The sequence below is a fragment of the Carassius carassius genome, chromosome 42 (genome assembly GCF_963082965.1).
Source record: "Carassius carassius chromosome 42, fCarCar2.1, whole genome shotgun sequence".
NCBI classification, from domain to species: Eukaryota; Metazoa; Chordata; class Actinopteri; order Cypriniformes; family Cyprinidae; genus Carassius; species Carassius carassius.
Genome location: NC_081796.1, coordinates 26,374,994 through 26,385,610, shown reverse-complemented (window position 1 = coordinate 26,385,610; position 10,617 = coordinate 26,374,994). Strand labels below are relative to the sequence as shown.

The 10,617-nt window shown below is 32.5% G+C and overlaps 1 protein-coding gene across 1 annotated transcript in view; it reads right to left on the bottom strand.

The window, feature by feature from the left end:
* Window positions 1-1,068: 1,068 nt before the first annotated feature.
* The window catches only part of LOC132124426 (microtubule-associated protein 4-like), a 55,967-nt gene continuing 46,418 nt past the window's right edge, over window positions 1,069-10,617 (bottom strand). Inside the window, exons 15-20 of the mRNA XM_059535418.1 lie at window positions 9,276-9,341; window positions 7,719-7,811; window positions 6,447-6,528; window positions 6,254-6,366; window positions 2,285-2,441; window positions 1,069-1,207 (exon numbers count right to left, since the gene is read on the bottom strand). Of these exons, the coding sequence (XP_059391401.1) occupies window positions 1,200-1,207; window positions 2,285-2,441; window positions 6,254-6,366; window positions 6,447-6,528; window positions 7,719-7,811; window positions 9,276-9,341 (519 nt within the window). The 3' untranslated portion in view covers window positions 1,069-1,199. The remainder of the gene's footprint in view (window positions 1,208-2,284; window positions 2,442-6,253; window positions 6,367-6,446; window positions 6,529-7,718; window positions 7,812-9,275; window positions 9,342-10,617) is intronic.

Sequence of the window (10,617 nt, the reverse complement as noted above, 5' to 3'; positions counted from 1 at the left end):
ACGATCACACTGGCATGCAAATGTGGAGACAGGAAAAGCAGGGTCATGCAAGTGTATGACGTGAAGATATGTCGTGAAGTGAGCTCTCAGCTGAATTAAACAAACAAAAACAGCAAACTTTACATCTGTAAGATTGCAGTAAATTTTAGCAGATTGCATATTTTTGCTTTTTGAATATATTAAAATTATTTATTAAAAAAAAAAACACTATTGGACTTTTTTTTTCTTTTTAAAGTAGAAAATAAAATACGTTTCACAAGAAAATATTTCAATTCTTCTACTATGCAATTGCATGTTTAATTCAATATGTTCCATGCGGTTTCTTTGCAACCGTTTATGAAATTAAGGAGCGAAAACTGTTCGTACACCAATTTTTTGCTGTGTCTGTAGACATTTTGCATGCTCTGAATGTAGTGTGAACGTGAATTAAATCTCCACACAAACAAACTACATTCTCTATTCACTACAATGATTAAATGCACATCTAATGCACATCCTTTGCTCTTCATTTTGTTGCTTTGAAAGTGATTTTTTTCATCTAAAACCACGACATGATCGCATCGTAAGTAACTTCAAGGTACGAACTTCCCATGAGGACTTGAAGGCAGCTAGAGATGATGTCCAGATGGATCCAGATGTGGTGATCAGAAGGGCATGGGCAGGTTTGATAATTAATACTGTTCCAGAAGGAGTTGCAACACAGATATTGCAACACTTCATTTTTTTTTTGCATCCTGATGACTGTAATCTGGACAGCCTCACCAATCAGGAATCAAGAACGTCAACAGAGAGCACAGCAATCACATGATTCTGAGCAATGGTAGGAGGCGGGGTTTAGAGAGCAGCGAACCAATGAAAAGACAGAAATCATATCCAGAGTGCGGTGAGCGAGCCTTGTTCCTGTGAGGAGGAGAGGGCCGGGGTGGTGAGAGAGCGAGGGATGCCGGCGGTCGCGAGCGAGTCGTTGAGCGAGACGCTGCTGCGGAGCAGGTGGGGGGGGGCAGGGCTGTCGCCCGAGACGGGGCAGGTGATGATGTCAGCGCCGTGGTCCGTGCGAGAGCGGGCGTTCTCGCGGAAGTTTAGCTTGAAACACTCAATCTGCATCACAGAGTGTGGAGAAAGACAGGACATAAAGAAGGGGAGGAGAGGAAGCGGTCGGGGGGGAAATGAAGAGGGCAGAGTGATAGCAAAAAGTCGAGTTAGATGCCTGAAAAATAAGAAGAGGTCAAAACGGTTTGTAGATCAGAAAACTGCATTTTAAAACCATCAGTTAGGTGCAGAGGTCTTAACATTCAGTTGTTTAAAAAAAAATATTCCGATCTTACCTAAAGTGTTTAATTCAATGTTTTATTCTATATTCCTCTACAAAAAAAATTTAAACAATGTATTTATTACTTTTTTTTTTACTTTAAATATAAAATGTTACATTCTATGTATTAATTCCATATTTATGTTTTATTTTACTTTAAAAATAAAATGTTAAAACTAATGTTTTTATTCAATATTCTGATCTTGCCTAAAATGTTACATTCAATGTTTTTAATATTTTAATTTCCTTACAACAATAAAAAAAAGTTACTTTCAGTGGTTTTAATCAATATTATGATCTGACGTAAAATATAAATTCAATATTTAAACTTTACTTAAAAAATTTTTACATTCAACGTATTGACTCACTTTTATTTTTATTTAAAAATAATTTGTTTAAATTCATGTTTTTATTCAATATTTGATCTTGCATAAAATGTTACACTCAATGTATTTATTAAATATTTTGAATTTTAGCAAAAAATATTCAATGTTTTTATTTGATCTTAATTTTAACATTAAAATGTTACATTCAATGTTTTATTAAATATTTTGAATTTACTCAACAACAACAAAAATCTATGTTTTTATCCAAATTTTAAAAATAAAGTGTCAATATTTTGAGCATAAAATCAGCCAATTTAATCAGTAATCAACCCCCCCCCCCCAAATTTCATTTTTGGTTTTACACCAATGATTAATTATTATTATTATTATTAATCGATCAACCTCTCCTACAGTGACAACCAGACAACAACCAAAATCAAACAATTTACATGATGCTTAAAATAAAGAGCTAAGGAAAAAAATGCCACAAAGCGGTAAGTGTGTATGAAATGAAGAAACAAATCATATTGAGCTGTAAATGTGAGGAATGGGATGTGAAAGTGCAGTCAGAGTCAGTTCTAAAGGGCCTCTAGTCTGACGGGGCTTCGGCGGGGCTCTGAGTCTCGGGCCGAGGTACACACAAACTTACTTGTTTCAGGGATGAGTGAGTCCAGACCCTGTGGGTCCCGGAGCTCCTCACTCCTGCAGGGGGCGCCCTCCTTCAGCCCATTCTCTTGGGCAGGGCCTGCTGAAACACCACTAGAGGGAGCCCCGCTGCCCTCAGCAGTCTCCTGCACCCCCTCAGCCTAGAAACACACAGCAGGCCGTGAATAGGAAAGATGAGGGTGAGATGGAGATGGACGCACAGCCAGGAGCCAGTGCTTGAATGGAACAGAAATCAACCCTTGCATGGTGAAGGAATAAAGCTGAGACACAGAACCAGTTTAGACACACTGAAGAGTTCATGTGAAGATTTTAATAACCCAGAACATTTTATTCTAATATAATATTATAAATAATATTTAAAATGTATAAAATACAATTATTATTATTTTTTTTTGGTCTAGATTTATTTTTTATATTTATTGTGCTATTATATAATGTTAATATCTGATAAGACATAATTGCTTTAAGAGATTTTAATTGTTTTATTAATAATATATACATATAATTTAATAATTACAATAAGCAATATATATTTCAATATTTATACAAATTGGTATTAAAATATGCATTAACATTAAAATAATTAGATGTATTGCATATATTTTATTGTTAATTTATAATTATTGATGATATATTAAATAGTAATCTAAACATTTTAAGTTTGATAAATTATTCATTAATATTAATAATAATTAAATAATGTTAATATCTGATTAAGGTGTGATTGTTTTATGACATTTGTATTGTTTTATTAATCAAATATACATACAATTTAATAATTATAATACTGATAATATTTATAAAAAAGGTATTAAAAATCACATTAACATTTTATAAAGTAAAATAACTACATATATTGCGTATATTATATTGATAATTAATTTATAATTATGTAAAAACGATTGATAATATAATATTAAATCATAATAATTCATCTAAATATTTTATTTAAATTAATTAATTATTTATTAATATTATTTATAATAAAAATAGTAACAACAATGACCATAATAATAATAATAATAATAATAATAATAGCATTGCTCTACTGCCTCTGTTTTTTTTGTTTTTTGCTATTTTTTTAAATTAAACAGAACATATAATTTTAATATAATACTATAAATAATATTTAAAATGTATATATACAGTTATAAAAAATATTTTGGGGGGGGGGGGGGTATTGATAGTCTAGATTTATTTATTTTATATTTATTGTACTATTAATTTGAAATTAAACGGTGAAACCAGCTAAAATTACAATTAAGAATCACAACAAATGTAATAACTACATTGCATACCTATATACAGAAAATAATCAATCAGCTATCATGTGGAACTGAATTAACCTTCAATTTCAACTTTGTTAAAATTACAAGGATGAATAGAAATCCATGCAAATAGAGACTCTCGTCCGTCAATGATTGCATGCACATATTAAAACTTTTTAAAGGAGTCATGACCCACAATTTTCACTTTTCCACTAGAATCAATGTATGTTATGATTGCCTAACGATTATACACTGGCCGGGAAGCCGATATTTAAAAGTGAAGCGTTTGTTTACCTCAGGGTTTGTAAAATAGCCCACGTGCACGCGCACTCAAATACGAGATTTTGATTTCTTCCCCGTCTTGACGTCAAGGCGAGGCAGGATATACCATATATGGACACCGCAGCAGGAAGCTCGCCCTTCCCCTCTCCCCCTCATATTCAGTCGAGAAAGAGTTGCTCTGTGGTTGACTGCCAGAATCAACATGTAAATGTGTTTTCTCTACCAAGAACGGACCTAGCTATCAGAGACCAGTGGATTAAATTCATTTTTAATGACGCGGTTCCTTCAACCCTTCCACTGGTTTATCGTTACGTGTTTGTGCTAAACATTGTACGCCGAAATCCTTCACAAATTTGGGGCAATATCAGGCGAAGTTGGCATCGAAGCTCGGGAAAAGCGCCATTCCAACAAAATTGCCTGCAATTGAAACGGTAAGACTGTGTTTTTATTGCTCTACTGTGTGTAACAAACAGCATAACTGCTAATGCGGCTATTGTATGCTATTGAGTCTGTCACTAGACTAATAAACGAAAGACTGGAGGTGAAGTAATTATTTATGTTCCCTGTAAACGGACTGCAAAAACAGACTTTTGACTGCATTATAATGATTTCTTAATTCAGAATATGATCAAGATTGCGTAGGTTGATGTGTTCGGGGAATTTGCCAGTTAATAGTAACATTTAAAGCCCCTTAAATGAACGAAATGACTCGGAAAAAAGATCGAACAAGAGAGTCAGACACACTATCGTTCAATGAACGCGTCCAGGCACAACTTTGGCCGGAGTATTAGCTTCGAGGTATGGGGAATGGCTGCTAACGTACTTTGCACAAAACAAATGACTGAGATCATCATGAATAAGGTTATTGTTTATTTATTGCCTAACGCTTATGAGGCGCCGTCTAGTTTGTGTGTGTGCTCACGTATTATATTTGTGTGTGTGCTGTGCTCACGTCTCATATGAGTAACTTTATGTGCGTAGATAGTTCATATACATGTATGTGTGACTAGTACTTAGTATATATGCAAGCGTGTTTCATATGTGTGCGTGAATGAAGTTTGATTTAAGCCCTAAACGGCACTGGCCAGGAAGCCGGTCGCGTTCATTCACAACTTGCGCCATGATGTCAGTTTGTAATGATATGCTAAAGCGTTACCTGTGGTGTCAACCCCCCTCCTTCCTGCAACCAATCAACGCGCCCCTCATTTGCATTATTATAATGACCGTCCACGACAGCCAAAATATCGCATCAGATCTCGCGAGACAATAATGCCTTCAGAAATAAGGGTCTGAGGAGCTCTGTGCTTATTTTTTTTCCACTTTTCTTTTTTAGAAGGGCCTGAAAGACTATAATACAGCAGTAGGTATCCAAGGTAATACGAGGGTATGACTCCTTTAAGAATTATATTCAGAAGAACAGAAAAACTTTATCGGAAATAAAACTTTTCAATAATTCTAATGTCAACGAAGACTTAAAACGATGATGAACAAGATGTTCACCTGAAAACTTTTATAAAAAAAAAAAAAAAGGTCATACTAGTGCATTATTGAACATGCTTAATTTAAAAACTGGCTTGATATTAATTACAGATTTATCAAAAAGTCCAAAATTCATTCGGTTTCTAAAAGATACTGATGTTACAGCATCAGTGTGGTTCACATGGGTGCACATAATAATGAGCGGAGAAAGTGGTCATGTGACTGAAATGGATGGCCATTGGCTGAGGGGCAGGTGACATCACTATCACAGCCGTCTGAGTTCAGAAACTGCTCTGGATTTAGCCTTTTCCCAAGTCTTTATCATACATCACACAACACACAAACATAGACTTTAACACGTGACAAGTGATTGATTTGAAGATTGAATGAAAACGGAAAAAAAACGTGGACTTAAAACACCAAAACATGAAACATAAAAGAGACACTGATCAGGATTAAACTTTCCATGCAAGTGTAATATTGCTCATAAATGATTTATAATACAACAGCTTTTAAAGGAACATTTCACCCAAAACAAACAACATTAACTTCAGAAAGAGGTCTTCTGTTAAACATCCACTTTTAGCTGTGAAGCCTTCGGACAATTAATTATCTAACGAAATTATATTCATATCAAGCACATCAAAGTCAGCCGTTTGAGGGCAGATAATACATAATAATAATAATCTAAACAATTAAGACAGTAACGTATATTTATGTTATTTAATTGATATAACTGATTCATAATAATAGTTTAAATCGATATAATAATAGATACTTTTTGACTCCGTTTTCTTAATTATAAAAAATATTTAAAGGCTGAAATGTGAAGTTTACAGAATAAAGTATGAATCGACTTCTCATTGAGTCTTCTAACATCTCAAAGGTTAAAGGTTAAGGTTAGTTCTTCATTGCAGACTCACCTTAACTTTCCCGCCTCCGGGCTCGTGATTGACATTATCCATCGAGCTCACCTTGGACTGAGCTTTATCTTTAAAGTTGACCTTACGGCTCTCGATCTTGACGTCGCCTCCACCTCCAGAAACACACAAACTCGTTCGTTTAAACTGCAGCGCTTTAGTTCAGGGCTCTTCTGAAGCAGTGATTGGTTCGTACCTGGTTTATATTTGATGTTGGCTTTGGAGCCACACTTTGAGGTCACTTTACTCAAGTCAACCTTCTTGTTGAGAATCTGGACCTGCTGACATAAACAAGCATCCGATGAAGCTGCTCACATACTGCTGAAATAAAAGTAGCATGTAGGGCTAGGCGAAACTGCTTAAAAAAAAAAACGATAAAATTTTGCACATCACTTGATATTGCTAATCATCACAATAAATGTCAAATCATTTTTTTCTTCCAAGTTTAAAGGCAGATTTAGTCTCCTGAGTGAAAGCTGTAAAGAAACCTGAGGCGCAATATTCAAAACATTTATAATAAAAAATAATAATAATAATTCAGTCATCTTCCCTTAAAATATCTCAATAGAGACATTGATTTTTATTGTTTCGTATCATTAATCCAGTCTGTGTTCCCTAACAGATGAATATTTATTCTTGTTAACAAAAACAACCTCATATTTATAGGGTATTAAATATTCTGACTCTACTTTTATTCAAATTAACCACTGGTCATCTATAGTATAACACAATTAGATCACCTCACTAGCATCGTGAAATATGGTTTTTACATTTAGTATAAAAACCAATGCACAAATTACTCTTAATACATTTAATCGATATCTACATTAATATATAAAGTGCATAGTTCCGCTCCTTGATTCTGATTGGCTGAGCCACGTTCAAAGCTGTTCTAAATAACTCTACAAAGTAACACACACACATTTGTTTACTTCTTTGTGTTGCTCGGCAACCACTTTGTAACAACCACAGCTGTTTCTGAGGAGCTACATTGTTTGGTGGAAGAATACTGATAGAGAATACTGAAGAATAATGATATTAATATATTAATGATATTAATATCATTACACTTTATTTGCTGTTTTATTCAGCGAAACCTTACTACGTATATGGAATAACCATTTTATAAAAGCAGTTAGCCCCAAGAAGCCATGGTTTACAGTAATTTTATAACAACGCCCCTTAGCTGTTATAAATTCACTGTAAATCACGGCTTCTTGGGGCTTATTGGTGTTATAAAACGATCTAAACACGTCTGCCGCAGTAAACTCGTTCTATTGAGTGAAACATGTATCGTGATATTTATCGTTCTCGTTTTATCGCCCAGCCCCAGAATCATGATCCTGAAATGAAACACAAGACCGCAGCCGATCTGAGTTAGTGCGAGAGATGAATCCAAACCTCTGCGGTCACCGTGATTTGGTCTGAAATGAACGACGGCTACACCGCATGCAGTAGCTATACTTACGTTCCCGCCACCAGGAACATGTTTGATATTGTCCTTGGAGCCCAAGCGAGAAGTCACGTGACTGTAGTCCACTTTTTTGGAGACTATGTGAACCTACAACACAGCACGGCGGGCCGGGAGGGACGGGACACCAGGTAGGACCAGGTTAGAGAGGGAAGACAACAGAGGACAAGCAGAAGCATCTAGAAGACGTCCCATTGACCGTTAGTCTGAACACCATTAGGGCTGATCTAAATCACCATTAAAGTGAATGGAGCTGATTGATGAGGATCTGGTTGGTGAGCTACACACAGACACCGTGATGCAGGGAGACTCAAATCTACTATATATATATATATATATTTAAAAATGCTGCTTCCACTGCAAAAATCCAATGATAATCCAACACAGACAATTCTGTTTACAATGATTTGGGTGTAACACTATAAATGACTTGTGTGATTGTTAGCTGTTGCATATTTTAAAACCAAAAAGGTTAAATGTTACCATTATTCATCATTTTATTTACAGACTCAGCCAGCATTTATTTATTTTTTACAGCAAGTGGTTCCCAAACTACACAATCTGAGTGTCCCTGCTGTGATGTAAAGTGTGTAATAATGAGGAGCAGGAGCCAAACACTGTATGATCAAATATGACTAGATGATAAAAACCCAAGGAACGATGGAAAGATTAGTGGATGAAAAATGTGTTGTTGTTTTTCTCCCATCAGCTGATAGAATGAGCGATATAATCTTCTTATCATATTGCTATTATTTGTAATTAATTTGAATTTATTTTAAAACAATTATATACAAATCTTAAAAAAAATAAATAAATAAATATATATATATATATATATATATATATATATTAATTAATATTATCATAGTTTTATAAATAAATTATTAATATTAATATATACTTAATTTTATTAAGTACAATTTGTATCATTTATTTTAAGTACTAAAATGTGAGACGAGTCAAATATAATAATAAAAAAATAGGAATAGTAACATTATACAATAAAATGTGTGTATTTTAAGTATATTAGGTATATATGATTAATTATAAAAATTATTTAATAATTCACTATGTAAAAATATAATTTCACATTTTAACAAATGTTTAAAATATTTGAAACAAATATTTTTATATTAAAAACAAAAAAACCAATAATCAAACATGATCTAAAAATTGTATTTTATTAAACATATGTTCAATACACTTACAAAATGTGTGTATGTGATTATTAAAGTAATTAAAAAAATTAATTATTTAATTCAATATGTAAAAAATATAATTTCACATTTTAGCATATTTAAAATATTAAAAATATTTTATTTTGTCATAATAAAAATATAAAAAATTATACATAATTAAATATTTAATGTTTTACATAAATTAAAAACCTGCATATTTTAATAGTAAAATATTCTGAGAATAGTATTTAATTGTATATCTCTCAGTCATGCTCAGTCTATCGTGTAATGTGAGATCTGTGTAGGTCGTATTGAGAAGAGAAGCGGTCAGAGACGGAGATGAGCAGACGTGAGTGTGATGGGCTGATGAACTCACTTTGGCCTGGCTGGTCTCTTTGGAGGACGAGCTCTGAGCGTCTGTCCTGCTCTGAGACACCGTGACCTGCGGGAAACAGCCCTCGAGTCAATCGCTCGTACTACTGGGATCTCACACGAGCTTAGCCAGGAAAAAGACCAGGATGAAGAACAGACATGGGTGAGGTGAGTGATGCATGATGATTATGAAGACTGGAGCTACTGAACAGATCGACTCAGAAGTCAACATGAGCAGAGGAACGGGAATCATGCTGCTTTTCACTTTGCAGGAAACAGGATGTGTTTGTCTCCGTCTGCAGACAGAAACGTCTACTGTTCAGGACAGAACAACTGTGTCCACATCCAAAGGCAGCCCGCTTTTAGCATATAGAGAATATTTAATGCTTTGCATGCTTATTTTTCTTAAGAAATGCAATTAAAAGTTGAAAATAAATATAATTATATTATGCTTTAAGACATTTGTATTGTTTTATTAAACATATATACATACCATTTAATAATTACAGTAAGCAACATATAACAATATTTATACAAATTGGTATTAAAAAAATACATTAACATTTTATAGAGTAAAATAATTACATATATTGCATATATTATATTGTTAATGAACTTATATTAAATAATAATCTAAACATCTAAGGTTTTTAAATTATTCATTAATATTTTATGAATTAATAAATATATAATGTTAATATCTCATAAGACATGATTGCTTTAAGACATTTTAATTGTTTTATTAATAATATATACATATAATTTAATAATTACAATAAGCAATATATATTTCAATACGTGTACAAATTGGTATTAAAATAATTACATATATTGCATATATTTTATTGTTAATTTATAATTATTGATGATATATTAAATAGTAATCTAAACATTTTAAGTTTGATAAATTATTCACTAATATTAATAATAATTATATAATGTTAATATCTGATTAAGGCGTGATTGTTTTATGACATTTGTATTGTTTTATTAACCAAATATACATACCATTTAATAATTATAATACTGATAATATTTATAAAAAAGGTATTAAAAATCACATTAGCATTTTATAAAGTAAAATAATTACATATACTGCATATATTATATTGATAATTAATTTATAATTATGTAAAAACGATTGATAATATAATATTAAATCATAATAATTGATCTAAATATTTTATTTAAATTAATTAAATAATTATTTATTAATATTATTTATAATAAAAATAGTAACAACAATGACCATAATAATAATAATAATAATAGCATTGCTCTACTGCCTCTGGATGCTGGCTGTAAAGTCGTATTTTTGAGGTTTTGGACACATTTACATTTAATCA